A 24,853-nucleotide genomic window follows, 5' to 3' on the forward strand; every position below is an offset into this window, starting at 1 on the left:
TTACTACGAAGCCACGCTGTTGTAACACGTGCAGATGTGGTTTGGCATTGTCTTGCTGAAATAAGCAGGGGCGTCCATGAAAAAGACGTTGCTTGGATGGCAGCATATGTTTCTCCAAAACCTGTATGTACCTTTCAGCATTAATGGTGCCTTCACAGATGTGTAAGTTACCCATGCCATTGGCACTAACACAGCCCCATATCATCACAGATGCTGGCTTTTGAACTTTGCGTCCATAACAGTCCGGATGGTTCTTTTCCTATTTGGCCCCGACGACACAACGTCCACAATTTCCAAAAACAATTTGAAATGCGGACTCGTCGGACCACAGAACACGTTTCCACTTTGCATCAGTCCATCTCAGATGAGCTCGGGCCCAGAGAAGCCGGCAGCGTTTCTGGGTGTTGTTGATAAATGGCTTTTGCTTTGCATAGTAGAGTTTCAAGTTGCACTTACGGATGTAGCGCGAACTGTATTTACTGACATTGGTTTTCTGAAGTGTTCCTGAGCCCATGTGGTATATCCATTAAGCATTGATGTCGGTGTTTGATGCAGTGCCCCCGGAGGGATCAAAGGTCACTGGCATTCAATATTGGTTTTCGGCCTTGCCGCTTACATGCAGTGATTTCTCCAGATTCTCTGAACCTTTTGATGATATTATGGACCGGAGATGATGAAATCCCTAAATTCCTTGCAATTGTACGTTGAGAAGCATTGTCCTTAAACTGTTCGACTATCTTTTTTTCCACCTGTGCCAGCTTTTTTGGAACGTGTTGCAGCCATAAAATTCTAAGTTAATGATTATTTGCTAAAAACAATCAAGTTTATCAGTTTGACCATTAAATATCTTCTCTTTGGAGTGTATTCAATTAAATATAGGTTGAACATGATTTTCAAATCATTGTATTCTGTTTTTATTTATTTTACACAACGTCCCAACTTCATTGGAATTGGGGTTGTAGATTAAACATTTACATTTGCATTAAAATCTTCTTGAGCACTGCTATTCTCCCCAGCACACTTGTGTGTCTTAACCTGATACTTATAACAGTATCGTTGGCCACAAACTGAGCATGCAAAAGGTTTCTCTCCAGTGTGGGTTCTTGTGTGTTGTTTTAAGTGTCCCTTCTGAATGAATCTCTGACCACAAACTGAGCAGGAAAAAGGTTTCTCACCAGTGTGCGATGTTGTGTGTATTTTTAAGGTTTCCTGTCTAGAGAATCTTTGACCACAAACTGAGCAAGAAAAAGGTTTCTCGCCAGTGTGGCTTCTGGTGTGTCTTTTCAAGGTTCCCTTATCAGTGAATCTTTGACCGCAAACTGAGCAGGAAAATGGTTTCTCACCAGTGTGGGTTCTTGTGTGTTTTTTTAAGTGTCCCTTCTGAGTGAATATTTGACCACAAACTGAGCAGGAAAAAGGTTTCTCACCAGTGTGGCTTCTGGTGTGTATTTTCAAGGTTCCCTGATAAGAGAATCTTTGACCACAAACTGAGCAGGAAAATGGTTTCTCACCAGTGTGGGTTCTTGTGTGTTGTTTTAAGTGTCCCTTCTGAGTGAATCTTTGACCACAAACTGAGCAGGAAAAAGGTTTCTCACCGGTGTGGCTTCTGGTGTGTATTTTCAAGGTTTCCTTATGCGTGTATCTTTGACCACAAACTGAGCAGGAAAAAGGTTTCTCACCAGTGTGAGTTCTTGTGTGCATTTTTAAATCTCTCTTCACAGAATATCTTTTACCACAAACTGAGCAGGAAAATGGTTTCTCACCAGTGTGGGTTCTTGTGTGTATTATTACATTTGCCTTCTGAGTGAATCTTTGACCACAAACTGAGCAGGAAAAAGGTTTCTCACCAGTGTGGGTTCTCGTGTGTATTTTCAAGGTTTCCTTATGCGTGAATCTTTGACCACAAACTGAGCAGGAAAAAGGTTTCTCACCAGTGTGAGTTCTTGTGTGCATTTGTAAACCTCTCTTCACAGAAAATCTTTGACCGCAAACTGTGCATGAAAAAGGTTTCTCACCAGTGTGGGTCCTGGTGTGCATTTTCAAGGTTCTTTGATAAGTGAATCTTTGACCACAAACTGTGCATGAAAATGGTTTCTCACCAGTGTGGGTTCTTGTGTGTATTATTAAGTTTCCCTTCTGAGTGAATGTTTGACCGCAAACTGAGCAAGAAAAAGGCTTCACACCAGTGTGTGTTCTTACGTGTATTTTCAAGCTTCCCTTCACAGAGAATCTTTGACCACAAACTGTGCATGAAAAAGGTTTCTCACCAGTGTGGGTTCTGGTGTGCATTTTCAAGGTTCCCTGATAAGTGAATCTGTGGCCACAAACTGAGCAGGAAAAAGGTTTCTCACCAGTGTGTGTTCTTGTGTGTATTGTTAAGTTTCCCTTATGAGAGAATCTTTGACCACAATCTGAGCAAGAAAAAGGTTTCTCACCTGTGTGGGTTCTTGTGTGACTTGTTAAATATCCCTTTCGAGAGAATCTTTTACCACAAACTGAGCAAGAAAAAGGTTTCTCACCAGTGTGGGTTCTCATGTGTATTTTCAAGGTTCCCTTCTGAGTGAATCTTTGACCACAAACTAAGCAGACAAAAGGTTTCTCACAAGTGTGTGTTCTCATGTGTTGTTTCAAACTACTCTTATTATCAAATGTTTTCTCACACTGAGAACATTTCCATTGTTTGTTGTCAGTCTGAAATATCGTATCAATTTCAGACTGTCCACCATCATCATCATGAGTAGAGTGCGACATCATGTCGTCACTATCTGATAGTGGACCTAAGAGGCCATCTGCTTGTGATCCTCCACAGTGGTCTTCATCACCTTCTGTTGTCATGTGTTGACTTGAGCTGCTGCCTGGAAGCTCTGCCCCTCTGCTCTCCTCACTTTGACCTTCATCTTCATTTTTGAAAGGGACACACTCGGTGATATGCTCCTCTTTTTCCTGTCTGTTGTGGGGGTGCAGTTCTTTCTCCTCTTTTTTAATTGAAAGGGGCTCCTCTTCCTCTTTGATGTGGTGGACCTCTTCGTCCTTCACTTCCTCTTTAATGTGAGGGGGCTCTGGCTCCGGCCGCTCAGTACGAAGATCTTCAGCAATGTCTGCAAGACACAAAAAGATAAACACACATAGTTTGCTAAATCTTTTATCATGTTGGTACTAATGTTGTGTATTATGCAGGGATCTCGTTTGATGTGCGTACCGCGTCTCAGATGCACAAAAATTAGCAGTGGCGCATAAAGTACATCAATCTGCGTCTTCGGACAGGCCTAAACACATTTAATACACAGAGAGAACAAGAGCAATGGATAACACAAAAATAATGGACGGTCTAAATAATAAGGTAACACCTGTTAAAAAAAAAAACTGCAATATTGTGGGACCGTGAAGCAAGAACAGTGATATAGCGTAGGATTACTGCATCTGTATTCCGTGATGAGTTCCAGGGGCTCATTGTTTCCATGGCATGTCCATCCTCACATAGTCTCAAGTGTAAAATTGTTTATATTTATAATTCAGGTTGATATATTAATATGAAAGCACTGGCGAGAAACCATTTTCCTGTTACATTTGCACAACCAACATTGACTGTCTGTTGTACTAGAGCGGCTCCAGCTACCGGAGACAAATTCCTTGTGTGTTTTGGACATACTTGGCAAATAAAGATGATTCTGATGATTCTGATTCTGAAGATGAGTTTGATATGTTGCAAATAATACAATTGGGCAGGTCAACAAGAACAACAATGTGAAAAAGTGTAAAATAATAAAGTTCATAAAAACACAAGTAACAATAAAGGTCATACAATGGACCCCTGCATATTCCCGGTTTGGCACTGGCAAATGTTTTGGTATAGTTTCCTTGTGACAGTGGCCTCTTGTAAACATAATTTCGGCAAACGTGGCCAAGAAGTACCAAGAAAAACCTACCCTCAACATTCCCCGGACGCACGGCTGTGATGTCCTTGAGCAAGACACCAATACTCCAAACCTCTCCCCAGGCGCTTAAAGGTCAGAGGACAAAGATTAAAAAAAAATTCTTGATAACTCTCAAACCCCTTTCCAAACCACCACTGCCATTGCGAAGTGATTATATAGGAGATATACAGAAGTTAAATCGATAAATATGATGCAGAATGCGCCTACTGCTTTTTGCATCCCGCGTCTTCCGGTCTGCGTCTCTTTCCGGCGCTGTGACGTCACACAAGCCAAACATCCTGTTCATTTGGCGTTGTGTGCTATTGTTCCATGCTGTTGTTCCCATCCTTGTATATTTATTGTCGTACGATTTAACAACGCCACAATGGTTTATTGTGTGGCATTTGGTTGTACAAATGGTACAGCCAGCGGCAAGAGTTTTTTTTTTTTGGCTTTCCAAGTGAAAAAGGAATATGTGACCATTGGGAAAGGAAAGTCAATCAACAGAAGAAGAAACGTGGTAAGCTATGGGTACCTAGCAAGCCTTCCAAACTGTGCCGATCACTTCGAACCGGCGTGTTTTGACAAGCATTGGATACAGAGGCAAAAGCTGAAACTAGCTGCGGTGCCAACTATTTTTTCCTACGGACATCGGGACCTCAACTGGCAGCAACAGAACTAAATCTCGCTGCCGCCACAGTGCAGCAGCGAAGCGGCGCAAACAAGAGGTGAGCATTTCCTTGTGCAAGCCCAATTCCAATGAAGTTGGCACGTTGTGTTGCACAAATGAAAACGGAATACAATGATTTGCAAATCACGTTCAACCTATATTTAATTGAATTCACTACAAAGACAAGATATTTAATGTTCAAACTGATAAACCTTATTATTTTTAGGAAAGAATAAGCAATTTAGAATTTTATGGCTGCAACACATTCCAAAAAAGCTGGGACAGGTGGGAAAAAAGACCTGTTTGGAACATCCCACAGGTGAACAGGCTAATTGGGAACATGTGGGTGCCATGATTGGGTAGAAAAGGAGCTTCCTTGAATTGCTCAGTCATTCACAAGCAAAGATGGGGCGAATTTCACCTCTTTGTGAACAAGTGCGTGAGAAAATAGTCGAACAGTTTAAGGACAATGTTCCTCAATGCATAATTGCAAGGAATTTAGGGATTTCATCATCTACGTTCCATAATATCATCAAAAGGTTCAGAGAATCTAGAGAAATCACTGCATTTAAGCGCAAGGCCGAAAACCAACATTGAATGCCCGTGACCTTCGATCCCTCAGCCGGGAGGATCATCATCAAACACCGACATCAATGTGTAAAGGATATCGCCACATGGGCTCAGGAACACTTCAGCAAACCAATGTCAGTAAATACAGTTCGCGCTACATCCGTAAGTGCAACTTGAAACTCTACGATGCAAAGCAAAAGCCATTTATCAACAACACCCAGAAACGCCGGTGGCTTCTAAGATGGACTGATGCAAAGTGGAAAAGTGTTCTGTGGTCCGACGAGTCCACATTTCAAATTGTTTATGGATCGTGTCCTCCTGGCCAAGAGGGAAAGAACCATCCGGACTGTTATGGCCGCAAAGTTCAAAAGCCAGCATCTGTGATGGTATGGGGCTGTGTTAGTGCCAATGGCATGGGTAACCTACACATCTGTGAAGGCACCATTAATGCTGAAAGGTACATACAGGTTTTGGAGAAACATATGCTGCCATCCAAGCAACATCTTTTTCATGGACGCCCCTGCTTATTTCAGCAAGACAATGCCAAACCACATTCTGCACGTGTTACAACAGCGTGGCTTCGTAGTAAAAGAGTGCGGGTACTCGACTGTCCTTCCTGCAGTCCGGACCTGTCTCCCATTGAAAATGTGTGGCGCATTATGAAGCGTAAAATACGACAACGGAGACCCGGGACTGTTGAACAGCTGAAGCTGTACATCAAGCAAGAATGGGAAAGCTTCAACCATTAGTGTTCTCAGTTCCCAAACGTTTATTGAATGTTGTTAAAAGAAAAGGTGATGTAACACAGTGGTAAACATGACCCTGTCCCAGCTTTTCTGGAACATGTTTCAGCCATAAAATTCGAAGTTAATGATTATTTGATAAAAACACTAAAGTTTATCAGTTTGAACATTAAATATCTTGTCCTTGTAGTGTATTCAATTAAATATAGGTTGAACATGATTTGCAAACAATTTTATTCAGTTTTTATTTGTTTAACACAACGTCCCAACTTCATTGGAATTGGGTTTCTATGTAATACATGCACGTAACTTCCAGGAAGTTTTCAACCATAGTTTAGCTCAAAACGAGGTTTTTATGACAACCGAACATACCGGAAGGTTAAGAGCGCGGTTATTCTATCCACTGCAAGGGTTACCAGAAGTGACGTTACAATTGCCAAACACAGCGCGCTACACACTATACGCAATGACGACGTGCTGGAATATGTGGAGGAGGAGGATTTAGACGTACAGGAGCACCCAACTGAACTTGGCATCGTCAAAGCGTACGTTTGAGCCGATCAGACAGTGACGACGACGAGCAGCCAAGTATCAGCTGTACAACAGAAAAAGAGAGTGGCCACTGGCTCCATGTCCAAAGCATGTCTTTTTATTAGACTTTACACTGATTTTAATCGGGCTGATCGGTATCGGATGATATGTAGCATTTTATACTGACCGGCTTGAATGTCATAATTCGCCAGTCCGATCAATGACGTCATTGATTGGCTCCGCAAAAGACATTTACTCCACGGCGCCATCGTGCACAGTATATTTGAATCCAAAAGCTAGTTTATTTTTAGTCTTGTCGCGTCTTTCGACATAGCATTGGAGATAGACGACGGCCAATAAAGTTATTTAAAAATATATATTTTTTTAAATGTCGCCGGTGTGGAACAGACGTCTGAGACAGACAACACGTAATCAAACTACAAGACAAATTTGCTCTTTCACGATTGCACTGTCAGACTGTCATGGGTGTGTGTTCCGGTTTTTGTCTTCCCCCTGTTTCACACACACCTGCTCCTGTGAGCATCTTCACCACCTGTGCCTCGTTCACCCTAATTACCCCTTGTATTTAACCTCGTGTCTCATTCCCTCTCGTCGCCAGTTCGTTGTACCTTGTCGTCGCGTTCCAGCATTCCTTGTTTCCACGTCACAGACTCACAGTAAGACTTGACCCTGTTCCGATTTTCGACCACGCCTCTTTGCCTCATGTTTTTGGATACTGTTGCCTTTCTTGGATTGCCTGCCTGTATACCGACCTATACCCGTATATTAAACCTCTCTTTTTGAAAACTGTCCATGTGTTTTGGAGTCGTGCATTTTTGGGTCCTATCCTCTGTTCCGTTCATGACACAAACTACTGCAATGAAATCTTTTATTCCGATACCACCGCATCCCGTTTTTTACGATCATTGGGCTTTATCTTGTCAACTCAAATACGACCGGATACACTCGTTACCGTGGCGACAACAACAAGAGTGGAGCGCGCCGACAGTATTGTAAGGACAAAATGGGGAAAAACGTGTGTTGGCGGTGCTCAGGACAGGAGAGGACGTTCGTTTTAAGGGTTGGTTGAGGTATGTTCACGTACTTTTAATACGACACGGCTCGCAAGCAGGCAACAAAACGTTATGTAGCCGAGCAAGCTAGTGGTACCACGAACGGTCGGACGTAAACATGCCGCCGTTCTGTCGAATCATGCTCTAATGTTTCGGTGTGGGTGAAGTAATTTAATTAAAAATAAATTAATTTAAGCCAAGCATATTTTACAATTGAAAAATCTCACGGGACACCAACAAACAAAAATGTCACAAAACGTGGATACATTAATTACTGTATTTACTTCCTGCCATCTAATAGAAGACCATTCATTTGTTGTCTGTCACTGTGCCTCACTGGCATAAATAGAGGAACAAAGATACATTATTTATTGTAAATGTAATTTTTTTGAGCAATTAGGTACACAAGTATATACAGTAAATGAACAGGGGGCTCATGTACAAAGACCTGCGTGGATTTCCTACTAAAACATGGCGTACGCTCAAATCCAGAAAACGTCGTACGCACAAAACTATCTAGATGTATGAAACTCTGCGCACTCACGAATCCAAGCATGTCCTTCGTACATTCCAATCAACGTGAAAATGAGCGCACTTGTTGGAGTAGCCGACTCCTCCCTGTCCACGCCCACATATGAATATGCAAATCACATTTAAATGAACCCTGCACCTGAGATGCCGATCTCTGCATGATCAGAAAAAAAGGAAAAGGAGCAAGGTAATGAAGAAAACTATTTTTTCTGGATGTGAAGTTGCTCAATGAAGTGGAGGTCCGCAAGAAAATCCTCTTTGGCACGCTGTCCTCCAGCGTTAACTCGCGAAAGAGGAGTGAATGGGACAGCGCGTGTGCGGCTGTCAATGCTGTGGAGACAGAACAGCGCGCACACGCTGAACTAAAAAAAAAGAAGTGGTCAGACATTAAGGTGGATGTGAAGCGGAGGACAGCTGCCCACCGCCAAAGTGTGGCCAAAGAAAAGTAGAAGAACCGGCGCGGAGGGCCTCATCCCGTTCGATGAGAGAATTGCTGCGATCATGGGTGACGGTGCTCAGGACGTGGCTGACTGATCACCCCACAAGGTTAATACCATTGTCGGGTGGGCGGCCAGGCCACACACATAAGCAATGGTACAAAAAGGTTGTAATTGGCATATGTGGCTGGGTTCATGTGATTGAGCTTAGCCCCAGTTTCAATTCCTGGTTCAACCACCAGAGGTCGACAAACCAAATTAGATCATAAAGAAAGAGTCGCCAGGTCAAGCATAAGTCTTCTTACGTATATCAATACTATTAAAACCCCTTGTCATAAGTAAACAAACACATACTGAGGTCAACTGCTTATATAATCAATTGCTTGATTTTATATCCTTGACATAATTTTGATGATTCTCTGCGATGTTATAATTTAGATGTTCTTTTGGAAATCAGTGATAAAAAGTACATCAAGCCTAATAAGGCTGTTATATATTATTTTGATTTTGCATTACTAATGTACGATGCTTTGGAACAGCTTTTATGCAAAGATTATAACCTGTGTAAGGTTGTCTCTCTCAGGCAACGGAGCACACGAATGCTCTACGGAGTAAGCACGGACCTGTTGAAATGCATGAGAGAATTGTATTCACATGAATGTATAAATATTAACTGATAATTAACATATACACATGTATTGCAGAATGCTTAAGAGATTAACGAGAAGTGATGAAGTGTATTGATTGTGTTCAAGACATATGAAATATGCTTGTCATTGAATGGATGTATCATGTGTGTAGTCAATAGTATTTACTGTGAACCTATTTTGGGTGAGCAAAAGGGAGGTCAAGTCGGGACACTGAATAGGGAATGGAGAGACGGGTACTTTCCACTAAGGTCAAGTCAGGACCCTGAATGAGTAATGGAGAGATAGGTGCTTTCCACTCAAGTCAAAAAGTTAGGACGCTGAAAGGTGGGAACAGAGGTTATAAAAATCCCCCACACTGACAAACGGGGCTCCTTACTCTCTCGAGTTAGGGAGACACACGTTCTTTTTTTTTCTCCTCGCAATGCTCAGGGACAAGCTGGCAGGAGGACTTCATTTTTGAATCTCCTTCTTATTTAATTGGGTAAGACAAAAAGGATATTATAATAAGGTAACTAATAGAACCTCTATTGACATTGCGCGGAATAAGGGAAAAGGGCTAGTCAGCTGTTCAGGTACTCTTATGTCCAAATTATCTTATTATTAATTGGCGTTACGGCTCCGTAGGACTTGATCACTCCTTAAAAGCTCACTCAAAAAGGTAAATACTTATTTTGTGATTTTTTTTATTACTTTTGAACAACTTCTATTTCTTTCCATTTTTATTATTCTTATTATTGTTCATTATATATCGCAAACCCATACTGTCATATTATCAATCTAACCTGGTGTAATCACTGAAATAAATACCTTGCTTTAATTCTATTCTATCTTTGTCATTCTTATAAATGAGAATTAATCTCGACCTTAACACTCAACCTCTTATAAGTGATTGAACTTTGACGATACCACTACCACCGGGTCGTATTACTAGTCCTAAAAAAGAGTAACGCATCCAAATCGCCTTCGGCTCGATACCAACACCAATCCGTACGGTCCTGACAAGGACTGTTAAATTTACTAGGTCTTTAACAAATGCCAACGATTTATAAGGGATGGAGCTGCCGTAAAAACGGAGTACTCATTTTAATTATCCTTTCACTCGGTGCTGTTACTCATCAACGGGTGATTAGTGAGGGCAGACCGGATTGGCTCCGTAAAACTAAAGGCAGTGAGCGCACCTAGGCGAATTCATCTCGACACCGGCTTAACAGCTCCTCGTCCCCTCGCGCTCACGGCGTTGGTGCCGGCCGGGGGAGAAAATAAGGGGGAGCTCGACCCTTCAAACGGAGAGTCGGTCAGGACATTTCTCCCGATTAGTCCTGCGGGTAAGCGAAATCTGATACCATGTATTTTTTATAACTCAGAACAAATGTGTTCATACAGTAACCTACACTCAGCCCTGTGAGATAAAGGTTCATGCGTAAATGTATGTGTGGTATTTGTAAAAAAAAAATCTTTTGAATTCAAATAGAAGCACATCACCATATCAAAGAGGATTTCAAAAACTTTGAGTCCTTGTTCATCAGTGCTAATTGTTCATGTCTCTCTGATGTGCAGATTTAGGAGAACAGTTTCCCAACATCACCTCTAAGTGTCGCCGAAGCACCAAAAGCTGCGGAAACGTGCGTACGCCAGCCATGCAGTTGGCGTGAGGCACCGCACATTTCCACGGTCAAGTCACTCTTGATACATCTGAACTCTGCCGTGGAAAAGAACGGACGACACATTTTTGTACGGTCGCACCTTTTGTACATTTAAAGACATGTTCCTCTATCACGTGATCGGCTCGGTGATTGGTTATCGTTTTGTTAAACTCGTTGATCGGCCCCAAAAATCCTGATCGTGTAAAGCCTACTTTTGTACACTCACGGCTTGAAATAATGGCTCCGATAATTTTGAGCACAACTATACATATTATATATTCATATACGTTTCAGTGAGACATCACAAGCTTTTACATAGGATACAGTGCTCCTACATATTGTGTGCCCCTCGCTCAAGTTGCATTATAACACGCCGCACAGAAAGTATTTAGCGTCTCGGTTGGCTTGTCATACTGGCAAAAGTACAGACGACAGTACTGAGAAGTACTGCGTGGGTCTTTTTTTCCCCGACTGCCCAGTGCATAGTAACCATAATAGTCGTATGTATATACAACCCCAATTCCAATGAAGTTAGGACATTGTGTTAAACATAAATAAAACCAGAATACAATGATGTGCAAATCATGTTCAACCTATATTTAATTGAATACAGTACAAGATATTTAATGTTCAAAGGGATAAACTTTATTGTTTTGAATCAAATAATAATGAACTTAGAATTTTATGGCTGCAACACGTTCCAAAAAAGCTGGGACAGGGTCATGTTTACCAATGTGTTACATCACCTTTTCTTTTAACACCATTCAATAAACGTTTGGGAACTGAGGACACTAATTGTTGAACCTTTGTAGGTGGAATTCTTTCCCATTCTTGCTTGATGTACAGCTTCAGCTGTTCAACAGTCCGGGGTCTACGTTGTCGTATTTTACCCTTCATAATGCGCCACACATTTTCAATAGAAGACAGGTCCGGACTGCAGGTAGGCCAGTCTAGTACCCGCACTCTTTTACTACGAAGACACGCTGTTTTAACATGTGCAGAATGTGGTTTGGCATTGTCTTGCTGAAATAAGCAAGGGCGTCCATGAAAAAGATGTTGCTTGGATGGCAGCATATGTTTCTCCAAAACCTGTATGTACCTTTCAGCATTAATGGTGCCTTCACAGATGTGTAAGTTACCTATGCCATTGGCACTGACCATCACAGATGTTGGCTTTTGAACTTTGCATCCATAACAGTCCGGATGGTTCTTTTCCTCTTTGGCCCAGAGGACACGACGTCCACAATTTCCAAAAACAATTTGAAATGTGGACTCGTCTGACCACAGAACACTTTTCCACTTTGCATCAGTCCATCTTCGATGAGCTCGGGCCCAGAGGAGCCGGCGGCGTTTCTGGGTGTTGTTGATAAATGGTTTTTGCTTTGCATAGTAGAGTTTCAAGTTGCACTTCTGGATTAGCGCCGAACTGTATTTACTGACATTGGTTTTCTGAAGTGTTCCTGAGCCCATGCGGTGATATCCTTTACACAGTGATGTCAGTTTTGATGCAGTGCCGCTTGAGGGGTTGAAGGTCACGGGCACTCAATGTTGGTTTTCGGCCTTGCCGCTGACATGCACTGATTTCTCCAGATTCTCTGAACCTTTTCAGAATCAGAATTATCTTTATTTGCCAAGTATGTCCAAAAAACACACAAGGAATTTGTCTCCGGTAGTTGGAGCCGCTCTAGTACGACAACAGACAGTCAATTGACAGAGAACGCTTTGGAGACAGGAAGACATGGACAAAAACAGTCACAGGTTGCCAGTTATCTGGTAATGCCGGTACTTTTTTTTTTTTTGACAATTGTGCAAAAAAGATGCAGAGTCCTCTCGCACTTAGAGCAGTTTGAATGACTAATCTCGCAAGAGTCCTGTGCAACGACCATTGTGCAAAGGGCGCAAAGACATCAAGGAGTGTATGCAGTTTAAAGTGTCGAGTCGTGCGATAATCTGGGACAATGTTGATTGTGCAAATGTTGCAGATACTCCTTAGTCAGTGTGCAAATGGGGCAGATGCTACTCTGGCATGAGTGGCCAGTATTGGTCAACAACAGATATGCAAATAGTGCAGCGTGGCGAGACGACTACAGTGAGTGCACGAGTAGTATATAATTGGCCCGACAGAAATGTGACAACAAACTCAGACAAAAGAAATTGGCAGCATGTTGCAATGGAATTGTAAGTTAGTTGTTTAAGAGAGAAGATGTTGGAATGTCTGCTAGTTCTAGTTTGCATTGATTGGTAGCGCCTACCTGAGGGAAGGAGCCGGAAGAGCCAGTGATCGGGATGTGGAGGGTCCGATTTTGCACGCGCTTGTTTTAGATGATATTATGGACCGTAGATGATGAAATCCCTAAATTCCTTGCAGTTGTACGTTGAGGAACATTGTCCTTAAACTGTTCGACTATTTTCTCATGCACTTGTTCACAAAGAGGTGACCCTCGCCCCATCTTTGCTTGCGAACGACGGAGCAATTCGGGGAAGCTCCTTTTCCACCCAATCATGGCACCCACCTGTTCCCAATGAGCCTGTTCACCTGCGGGATGTTCCAAACAGGTGTTTGATGAGCATTCCTCAACTTTCTCAGTCTTCTTTACCACCTGTCCCAGCTTTTTTGGAACGTGTTGCAGCCATAAAATTCCAAGTTAATGATTACCGTATTTTCCGGACGATAAGCCGCTACTTTTTTCCCGCGCTCTGAACCCAGCAGCCTATGTCAGAATGCGACTAAAATATTTTTTTTAAAAATCGCTAATGGCTACCAGGCGGTGCAAAAACAAGACAGGCCCAACGCATCTGAACGTACAACAAAAACTTGTTCGAACAGAATGCTTAAAACATGACCGTTTCCCATAATGCACTACGGTTTGGGCGTGCGCAGATGCCTCCAATGTGTAGAAGACGATGACGCTCGTTTTTTGGCGCGCTCGAAGCAAAACGCAGCACGACGCGCACAAACGCAAAATATGTTTTATTTTTCACACCCTCATCATGGAAAGTACAAGAAGAAAATCGTATGACGCAGCTTTTAAGTTGAAAGCCATCGACCTGTCCATCCAGGAGGGAAATCGAGCTGCTGCACGTAAGCTTGGCGTTCACAAATCGATGGTGAGGCATTGGACACGGCAGCGTGAAGAGCTGATGCAATGCCAAAAGATAAAGGCTTTCAGGTCATAAGAGCAGATGGCCCAAACTTGAAAATGTTCTTGAGGACTGGGTGAACACACAGAGCGCAGACGGCCGAGGTGTATCCACCGTGCAGATCCGACTGAAAGCTAAAAACCAAAAACGGAAAAAAAAAAAATAATCATAATAAATAAATAAAAACAATCGCCAGCGAAATGTGTGTTGAAGCTTTTCAAGGTGGACCGTCATGGTGTTTTCGATTCATGACACGAAAAGGTTTGTCCATCAGGGCACAGACGACTGTGCGTCAACAACTCCCTCCCGACTACGAAGAAAAAGTTGCAAACTTCCAAATTCATTGCAACAAAAATAGCTGAGGGATCCATCGGACCAGACGACATCATAAATATGGATGAAGTGCCTTTGACGTTTGACCTGCCCCTAACTCGAACTTTTCACAAAACAGGAGCGTCATCCATTATGGTGAAAACAACTGGCCACGAGAGAACGCATTTCACGTGTGTTTTGAGCTGCACCGCTTCCGGAAAAAAGCTTCCACCAATGGTGATTTTTAAGCGGACGACAATGCCAAAAGAAAAACTCCCAAACGGCGTAGTCGTTAAAGTTAACAAAATAGGGTGGATGATAGAAAGCTTAATGAGTGAATGGCTGACTGAGTGTTACAGTAGGCGTCCGGGAGGATTTTTTTCACCGGAAAAAAAAGCATTGCTTGTTTTGGACAGTATGAGGGCGTATATACAGATTCTGTGAAAGCAGCCATCAGGAGATCAAACTCTATTCCAGCTGTGATTCCTGTAGGTACAACAAAGTTTTTTGCAGCCACTGAGATTCGGCGTGAATCGTGCTTTTAAAGCGACACTCCGAAAATGTGATGACCAGCGGCGAGAAATCTTTCACAAAAAACTGGCCGTATACGAAGATCATCCTTTTCCGAGGTCCGCCAGTGGATCTTAAAAGCGTGGTGCAGTGCGAAAGAATCTACGATCACCAGCGGATTTCGAAAGGCTGGACTGCTACGTGAGGAGAACAGCACTGTCATGGTCTGTGTTTTGGTTTGGGTTGTGTTTAGTTTTGTTCCATGTTTTCCTGTGTTCCATGTTTGTCGTGTGCTCATTAAGTTGTTGCGTCCGCCTGTTCTCGTCTGCTTTGTGTCGACCAATCAGCTCTCTCCAGCCACTCGTGTCTTCTCCAGGTGTTCCTCGTTGTCTCGTCTATCTGTTTGTATTTAGTTGCCTGGTTTCTTTCAGTTCTTGTCGGTTCATTGTCGTTGTCACATGTCTCTGCCATGTCATAGTCGTCAGTTGTCTTTATCATTGCGGTATGTCATTGTCAGGTGTCATTTTCCGTTTCTATTCCACGTCTTACTCACAGGTCATAGTTTGTTTCCAGTTTTAGATATTCGAGGGTTTCTTTGTTACTTTGATTTGATTAGTATCTGTTGTAGGACTTTGTTCAGTTTTCCCTTTTCTAAGATCCCGCACTCCTGCCTTGCCTCCCTGCTTCCCTGCAATTGGGTCCACCATGTTCTTACTTTGTGTTACTCGCCCTCGCCCTAACCACGTACGTGACAAGCACAACTTCAGCGGTAACTGTGTCTCGAGATGAAAATGACATTGAGAGCGACAGAGAGACTGAAATGGTGTGTGACGGAAGACGTTCTGGGGCTCTTCTACTCCGACACTGACTTCAGTGGTTCCAGGGAACAGGAGGAGGATGAATAAAAACAATGGCTTTTCTGTTATGTTTGAGCCATTTTACTGCCGTGTTACAGGCACCGTTTGGAAACAATGTATGTAAATAATCATTTACGAAATCTCTCTGTGTAAATATCTAATTTCACAACGGATATATCCGCGGCCAATATATGAAAACAAATATTTTTTCTCTCCACAAAGTGGGCGTGGCTTATAAATCCGATGCATTCTATAGTTCGGAAAATACTGTATTTGTGAATATGTTCATGATTAATAAAGATGATACTGATTATTATTGTTACTTTTTTTTTTTTTAGGGTTTGAGTGGGGGGGTTAATCCTTGGTCACTCACAGAAAGACTTGCCTCTTCTCATTTTTCAGTTACGTGCCAAGAAATGTTCAGTGTTTTTTTTTAATATATTTTCATGTCAAAATCCAAAATGCGGTCTGTATGGATACAACATGTAGCCCCTCTTAACCAAACTTCCAATGAAAGTCAGAAGGCTCTTTTCTGTGTGGTTGGTAAGGGAGCAGATGTAAATACAAAATAATTTTACAAAGCCTCACCGCATTCATTCCAACATCATTCTTTCAAACTTTTGTGAGGGAGACTGGACATGATCACTGCATTTGTTTTTAGCTTGTAATGAACCCTGTATTCAACTTGTGCTATGATGGAATATTATACATTATGTAAATATGTAACTATATCACATTGTACAGTTTACTTTGGTTGTATTTCCTTTTATTTTGCTTTGGTTTACTCACTTAAATCAACCCCTCTGAATAATTTCAACTGACAACTTGTTCCTTTTTATTAGACTTTTGATGTTTAATGTATTCAATACCATGTCTTAGCCCTTTATCGCTTTTCTAATTTAAGATAATGTAATGACAGTTTCACTTAAAGAATGACAGGTTAGAAGAAATATCAGGTTTCGAAATATGTTAACTGAATTACTTAAGTAGAGTTCCAAGTCAACGAAAACATGATGCTCCAGTGCAATTATTATGTGGTTTCTAGCACAGACTCAGCCTGGATAATTTGACTGGTAATTTCAGTGGGTTGCTGCCAGCAGCTTCAACAGCGCACATCATTTACGTAATAAATCTTGGGGTGTATCCCGATTCTGGCCAATGATGGAGGATTGTTAACCTGACGTGCAAAAAAATTGTGCGGTGCAGTACAATGGTTCAATCGATCTAAGCGGATGAAACTCAAAACACTTGGGGTAAAAAGTAAGATTGTAGGACTGGGCGATATGGCACTTTTTTTTTTTCTGGATAGTGGCATCTGGTAAAAGAGAAAAAGATTTAGGAATACATACACTAGATTACTCATGCATCCAACTAAACTTTATATTTTATAAATATCCGTTGTGACTAAAATATGACCAAAATGACTCTGACATCAAAAATGTAATCCAAAAAAATACCCCAAAAAGTATTTTATATGATGTGAGACCAAATTAAGGCAGGTTGGCGCAGAATGTGTTTGTCTACGGAGGCCAAACAAAGTTTGTCTAAGTCGAGTTCCCATACTACATCCACTGCAGATCTACTTTCCAAATTACTACTGCATTGAAGGCTTGACACAGTAGATCCATCACTCCTCTCACCGCACGAAAACATAATTCATCAAATCCTTGGTCCCGGTAAACTAGTCTCGATGCATTTCGAATCTTCCCAAGCTAGTTTAGCCTTACTTTGCTTGCTAGCCGCACACAAAGAGAGACATTTGTTAGCAAAACATTGATAAGCAAAGATCATGTGTGAGGATAAAGTGTTGTGATTGTTGTGTGTAATGCGTGCAAGTACGACAGCAAAGTACGTGGAGGGTTAGCTCACTTAACTCACGCTCAGTCACTCCATACTCAAATTGACTAACTTGAGCCAACGTTCCAGCTGAAATGTTCCTTTTTTCCGTTCATCTTTGCTGATGTCACAACCGCCAATCAACAGGGCCCGCCCTTAACGGCCCACACTCAAGACTTCAGACATGACACTGTACACTATCGAACAAGTAATAACAGTGGAACTACTAATAACCTGAACCGTGAGGCATGTTGGGTCGCCGTCAACTTTGCTGATGCTACAATATGTTGACAAGACGATGGGACATTACTTGGGCAGGCCGCCCAAGAAGATGAAAACCTCCAATGACGCATACAAAACGGCAGAGCGGCAAAAGACTCAGTCGCGTGGACAGCTCCGCGGCTCCGCACTGTGATTAGCTAGCTAGCGTCAACAATCATCACGTCACTAAGTTACTATTCATCGCCTCGATTCGTCACTGGCACAAGCTGGCAGCACGAAATGTCCCTGCGGAAATGCCAGAGGGAAGCTGCCTGCGTGATGACGTTACAGTCGCTGATCATCGTGCCACTGACTCACTAATCATTGCCTGAATGTTGGCAGATTACTATGTCCAATAATACACGGACAACAACTGTGCGCTAACAAGAATGTTGTCATCATAGTCGGGTTAGGAGGAGGCATGGCACACCAAAACGGAATGACACTTTACGGCACTGGGTCGTAATTGTTGGAATATGGCATACGGCCATGAGACAGGCAACGATTAAGTATCTTCAAATACAACCCCAATTCTAATGAAGTTGGGATGTTAAAACAAATAAAAACAGAATACAATGATTTGCAAATCATGTTCAACCTATATTTAATTGAATACACTACAAAGGAAAGATATTTAATGTTCAAACTGATAAACTTTATTGTTTCTATCAAATAATCATTAACTTAGAATTTTATGGCTGCAACACGTTCCCAAAAAGCTGGGACAGGGTCATGTTTACCACGGTGTTACATCACCTTTTCTTTTAACAACATTCAATAAATGTTAGGGAACTGAGGACACTGATTGTTGAAGCTTTGTAGGTGGAATTCTTTCCCATTCTTGCTTGATCTTCAGCTGTCCCACAGTCCGGGGTCTCCGTTGTCGTATTTTACGCTTCATAATGTGCCACCCATTTTCAATGGGAGGCAGGTCTGGACCGCAGGCAGGCCAGTCGAGTACCCGCACTCTTTTACTACGAAGCCACGCTGTTGTAACACGTGCAGAATGTGGTTTGGCATTGTCTTGCTGAAATAAGCAGGGGCGTCCATGAAAAAGACGTAGCTTGGATGGCAGCATATGTTTCTCCAAAATCTGAATGTACCTTTCAGCATTAATGGTGCCTTCACAGATGTGTAAGTTACCGATGCCATTGGCACTAACACAGCCCCATATCATCACAGATGCTGGCTTTTGAACTTTGCGTCCATAACAGTCCGGATGGTTCTTTTCCTCTTTGGCCCAGAGGACACGACGTCCACAATTTCCAAAAACAATTTGAAATGTGGACTCGTTCAGACCAATTCACAGAACACTTTTCATCGGTCCATCTTAGATGAGCTCGACGGCATTTCCTGATGTTGTTGATAAATGGCTTCTGCTTTTCATAATAGAGTTTCAAGTTTCACTTATGGATGTCGGTTTTCCATGCATTGCCGCCTGAGGGATCGAAGGTCATGGGCATTCAATGTTGGTTTTCAGTCTTGCCGCTTACATGCAGTGATTTCTCCAGATTCTCTGAACCTTTTGATGATGATATGGACCGTAGATGATGAAATCCCTAAATTCCTTGCAATTGTACGTTGAGGAACATTGTCCTTAAATTGTTAGACTATTTTCTCACGCACTTGCTCACAACGAGGTGAACTTCGCCCCATCTTTGCTTGTGAATCTTCTTTTCCTTTGGGCTTGTCCCGTTAGGGGTCGCCACAGCGCGTCATCCTTTTCCATGTAAGCCTATCTCCTGCATCCTCCTCTCGAATACCAACTGCCATCATGTCTTCCCTCACGACATCCATCAACCTTCTCTTTGGTCTTCCTCGAGCTCTCTTGCCTGGCAGCTCCATCCTCATCGTCCTTCTACCAATATACTCACTAATTCTCCTCTGGACGTGTCCAAACCATTGAAGTCTGCGCTCTCTAACTTTGTCTCCAAAACATCGAACCTCGGCCGTCCCTCTGATGAGCTCATTTCTAATCTTATCCAACCTGGTCACTCCGAGAGCGAACCTCACCATCTTCATTTCCGCCACCTCCAGCTCTGCTTCCTGTTGTCTCTTCAGTGCCACTGTCTCTAATCCGTACATCATGGCTGGCCTCACTACTGTTTTATAAACTTTGCCCTTCATCCTAGCAGAGACTCTTCTGTCACATAACACACCTGACACCTTCCTCCGCCCGTTCCAACCTGCTTGGACCCGTTTCTTCACTTCCTGACCACACTCACCATTGCTCTGGACGGTTGACCCCAAGTATTTAAAGTCCTCCACCCTTGCTATCGCTTCTCCCTTTAGCCTCATTCTTCCCCCACCAGCCCTCTCATTCATGCACATATATTCTGTTTTACTTCGGCTAATCTTCATTCCTCTTCTTTCCAGTACATGCCTCCATCTTTCTAACTGTTCCTCCAGCTGCTCCCTGCTTTCACTGCAGATCACAATCTCATCTGCAAACATCATGGTCCACGGGGATTCCAGTCTAACCTCATCTGTCAGCCTATCCATTACTACTGCAAAAAGGAAGGGGCTCAGGGCCGATCCCTGATGCAGTCCCACGTCCACCTTAAATTCTTCTGTCACACCTACAGCACACCTCACCGCTGTTCTGCTGCCCTCGTACATGTCCTGTATTATTCTAATTACTTCTCTGAAACTCCAGACGTCCGCATGCAGTGCCACAGTTCCTCTCTGGGTACTCTGTCATAGGCTTTCTCTAGATCTACAAAGACACAATGTAGCTCCTTCTGACCTCCGTACATTTCCATCCACATCCTCAAGGCACATAATGCATCTGTGGTACTCTTTCTAGGCATGAAACCATACTGTTGCTCGCAAATACTCACTTTTGTCCTGAGTCTAGCCTCCGCTACTCTTTCCCATAACTTCTTTGTGTGGCTCATCAACTCTATTCCTCTATAGTTCCCACAGCTCTGCACATCACCTTTGTTCTTAAAAATGGGCACCAGTACACATTTCCTCCATTCCTCAGGCATCTTCTCACGCACTAGAATTCTATTGAACAAGCTGGTCAAAAACTCCACAGCCACCTCTCCTAGATGCTTCCATACCTCCACAGGAATGTCATCAGGACCAACTGCCTTTACATTTTTCATCCTCTTTAATGCCTTTCTAACTTCCCCCTTACTAATCATTGCCACTTCCTGGTCCACCACACTTACCTCTTCTACTCTCCCTTCTCTCTCATTTTCCTCATTCATCAACTCCTCGAAGTATTCTTTCCATCTCGCTAGCACACTGCTGGCACCAGTCAACATATTTCCATCTCTATCCTTAATCACCCTAACCTGCTGCAGATCCTTCCCATCTCTATCCCTCTGTCTGGCCAACCTGAATAGATCATTTTCTCCTTCTTTAGTGTCCAACCTGCCATACATGTCATCATATGCCTCTTGTTTTGCCTTTGCCACCTCTACCTTTGCCCTGTGTCGCATCTCAATGTATTCCTTTCGCCTCTCCTCGGTCCTCTCAGTGTCCCACTTCTTCTTAGCTAACCTTTTTCCTTGTATGATTTCCTGTACTGTGAGGTTCCACCACCAAGTCTCCTTCTCTCCTTTCCTGCCAGAAGATACACCAAGTACTCTCCTGCCTGCTTCTCTGATCACCTTGGCTGCAGCGGTCCAGTCTTCTGGAAGCTCCTGCCGTCCACCGAGAGCCTGTATCACCTCTTCCCGAAAAGCTGCACAACACTTGTCCTGTCTCAGCTTCCACCACATGGTTCTCTTCTCTGCCTTTGTCTTCCTAATCGTCCTCCCCACCACCAGAGTCATCTTACACACCACCATCCTATGCTGTCTAGCCACACTCTCCCCTACCACTACCTTACAGTTGGTAACCTCCTTCTGATTACATCGTCTGCGCAAGATGTAATCCACCTGCGTGCTTCTACCTCCGCTCTTGTAGGTCACCCTATGTTCGTGCCTCTTCTGAAAAAAAAGTGTTCACTACAGCCATTTGCATCCTTGTTGCAAAGTCTACCACCATCTGTCCCTCCAAGTTCCTTTCCTGGATGCCGTACTTACCCATCGCTTCTTCATCACCCCAGTTTCCTTCACCAACATGTCCATTACAATCTGCACCAATTACGACTCTCTCTCTGTCTGGGATGCTCAGAACGACTTCTTCTAGCTCCTTCCAGAATTTCTCTTTCACCTCTAGGTCACATCCTACCTGTGGGGCATAGCCACTAATCACATGACACATAGCACCCTCAATTTCAAATTTCAGCCTCATCACTCGATCTGATACTCTTTTCACCTCCAAGAAATTCTTAGCCAACTCTTCTTTTAAAATAACCCCGACTCCATTTCTCTTCCCATCTACACCATGGTAAAATAATTTAAACCCTGCCCCTAAACTTCTAGCCTTACTGCCTTTCCACCTGGTCTCCTGGACACACAATATATCAACCTTTCTCCTAATCATCATGTCAACCAACTCCCGAGATTTTCCCGTCATAGTCCCAACATTCAAAGTCCCCACATTCAGTTCTAGGCTCTGTGTTTTCCTCTTCTTTTTCTGCCGAAGAACCCGCTTTCCACCTCCTCTTCTTCTTTGACTTCGACCCACAGTAGCTGAATTTCCAACGGCGCCCCGCAGGTTGACGGCGCCGGTGGCGGACGTCGTTAACCCGGACCACCACCGATCCGCTATGGAATTCTTTGGATGAACGTTTGGCAAGGTTTTAAGCTGGATGCCCTTCCTGACGCAACCCTCTGCATTTATCCGGGCTTGGGACCGGCCTACAGTTTGCACTGACTTGTGCCACCCATAGGGCTGCATTCCATCTTTGCTTGTGAATGACTGAGCAATTCAGGGAAGCTCCTTTTATACCCAATCATGGCATCCACCTGTTCACCAATGGGATGTTTGATGAGCATTCCTCAACTTTCTCAGTCTTTTTTGCCACCTGTCCCAGCTTTTTTGGAACATGTTGCAGCCATAAAACTCTCAGTTAATGATTATTTGCTAAAAAACAATAAAGCTTATCAGTTTGAACATTAAATATCTTGTCTTTGTAGTGTATTCAATTTAAATATATGTTGAACATGATTTGCAAATCATTGTATTCTGTTTTTATTTATGTTTCCCACAACATCCCAACTTCTTTGGAATTGTACAATAAAAGCATCAGATAATCGCAACGGTGAAACATCTTTATTTGCCAAGTATGTAAAAAAACAAGGAATTTGTCTCTGGTAGTTCGGCCGAACTTGTACAACAACAGACAGCCACTGTGAAAAACTCTGATTTGTACCCATTATATACATATATATATATATATAATATATAATATATATAATATATATATTCTGTTTTTCTATCTCTCTCTCTCTCTCTCTCTCTCTCTCTCTCTCTCTCTCTCTCTCTCTCTCTCTCTCTCTCTCTCTCTCTCTCTCTCTCTCTCTCTCTCTCTCTCTCTCTCTCTCTCTCTCTCTCTCTCTCTCTCTCTCTATATATATATATATATATATATATATATATATATAAAATATATAATATATATTATAATAATCTTGTGCAGTTTGTGTGATCGTCAAGCCTTTGGATAACTGCACTGAGGAGTGGCACCCTGTAGAGGGCACCAATGCCCTGAGGTGAAGGTGCCTCCCTCAGAGGAAGAAGAAGGGGGCGGGATAAAAGAGACTATGAGAAGGCAATGTATAGTGCAAAGATAATGGCAGAAACGAGAAGAGACACATTTAAAAATAAATAAAATAATTAATTAAAAATAATCGATATTTTATAAAAACAATACACAATTTTAATAAATAAATAAATAAATAAATAAATAAAGCTTCCGGTACAAGAAATTTACTGTGCCAATGCAAGACAAATATTCCTGCAACTGACGGGAATTACGCCTTAGATCTTGCAGGGGAATACAGGATGACGTTGCGAGCTAATCGCTTTGTTCCAAAGCTATCGCCCAAAATGCCGGGCCATACATATGGCGAGATGCTTCCGGCCGCTTGCCGGCTGATCGTCTGCCGACCAGGATTTGGGTAAATGGGATCCGGAATCGTCAGATCGTGAACTCCCTCTGGATAGCCAGCCAAGCTTCCTCCGACGAAGTTAACTCGTTTGCAGCTAGAGTTAGCTACATTTCGCGAGCAAACGTGCTCCTTCAATCCTTGTTACATAAAAACATAATTTAGTCCCACTAGTTCACATTACAATGTAACATCTGCTGCAGTACTGATTTGAATTTTACATTTACAGCTCGTCCATCTTGGAGGAATTCAAGACCCGCGAGTCGAACATCTTTTAGGTTTGTGACTGAAATGTTTTGGGGTTTTTTTTACCCTTGCAAAACACATCATCAATAAAAAGGATTCTCTAGTAATCGTATGTATTTTTTAAAACTTACAGGTTATGCATCCAGCAGTTGTTCGACTCCCATTCCAGTATGCAGTGCAGACAAAAAAAAAGGTAATTGAAAGCTTTTTTTCCTCCATGTCCCATTCACTGTCAACAAAGAATAAAATCCAGATGTGGATAAAACTTTGCTAAAGTTTATGCGCACAGTAATAAAAACCTGGACTACAGAGCAAATGGTGGCGGAGGAGAATTACGAGGGAGAAAGAGAAAGTATGGGAGCCCCATGTTCATGCATTTTTGTCGAACGTAAATTCTGTAAATAGTTATACTTCTAAATAGGATTTTTTTTTCTGTCAAAAGTACTTTGTCTGTGTCGTTGTGTGTTCAGACGTTTGCCGTTTTCACGAAAGAAAAAAATATTGGTGTCAGTCATTGTTCTGCTTTATCTGTCTGCTTTCGCAAAAAAAGCTGTTTTCACTTTTGCTTATTACTAAAGAACAGTATAAGGGAGAGAAACTTTTTTTCCTGATGAAAGAAGAGACTTCTCTTTCTTTGGTGTTTACATCGTCATAGTGCACAATATTCTGTGGGCCTTGAAAATCTGTGAAATTGCTCGAAAATGTCTGGCAGTCTAGGGGTACCCTGCTCAGGAAAAGGCTGGCAGTGAATGAGTTAAATGCTTCACCAAACGGAGCCTGTAAATAAACACAGGAACAGCAATAAAATTCGAATGCATGCAACAAGTGACCCAACCTGCTCTGCGTTGCACAGTTTGAGGTTGCAGATTGAACGCAGCGTCTAGAAGTTGACGTTGCGGCTCCTTCTCCTCTTTTGGGCC

The 24,853-nt window shown here is 42.6% G+C and overlaps 1 protein-coding gene across 2 annotated transcripts; it reads right to left on the bottom strand.

Annotated features, from left to right (window-relative positions):
- Positions 1–386: 386 nt before the first annotated feature.
- On the bottom strand, positions 387–24,853 carry LOC133398301 (gastrula zinc finger protein XlCGF57.1-like). 2 transcript variants are annotated; one of them, XM_061669937.1, is made up of 3 exons: positions 24,769–24,853; positions 24,065–24,162; positions 387–3,098 (listed from the first exon to the last, which is right to left on the bottom strand). In XM_061669937.1, exons 2-3 carry the CDS (start codon positions 24,150–24,152, stop codon positions 964–966), a joined length of 2,223 nt encoding a protein of 740 aa, XP_061525921.1. In that variant the 5' UTR covers positions 24,153–24,162; positions 24,769–24,853; the 3' UTR covers positions 387–963. The 2 variants fall into 2 exon arrangements, with proteins under 2 accessions (XP_061525921.1, XP_061525922.1); XM_061669938.1 differs by lacking the exon at positions 24,065–24,162.

The sequence above is a fragment of the Phycodurus eques genome, unplaced genomic scaffold (assembly GCF_024500275.1).
Source record: "Phycodurus eques isolate BA_2022a unplaced genomic scaffold, UOR_Pequ_1.1 contig_54, whole genome shotgun sequence".
NCBI lineage: Eukaryota > Metazoa > Chordata > Actinopteri > Syngnathiformes > Syngnathidae > Phycodurus > Phycodurus eques.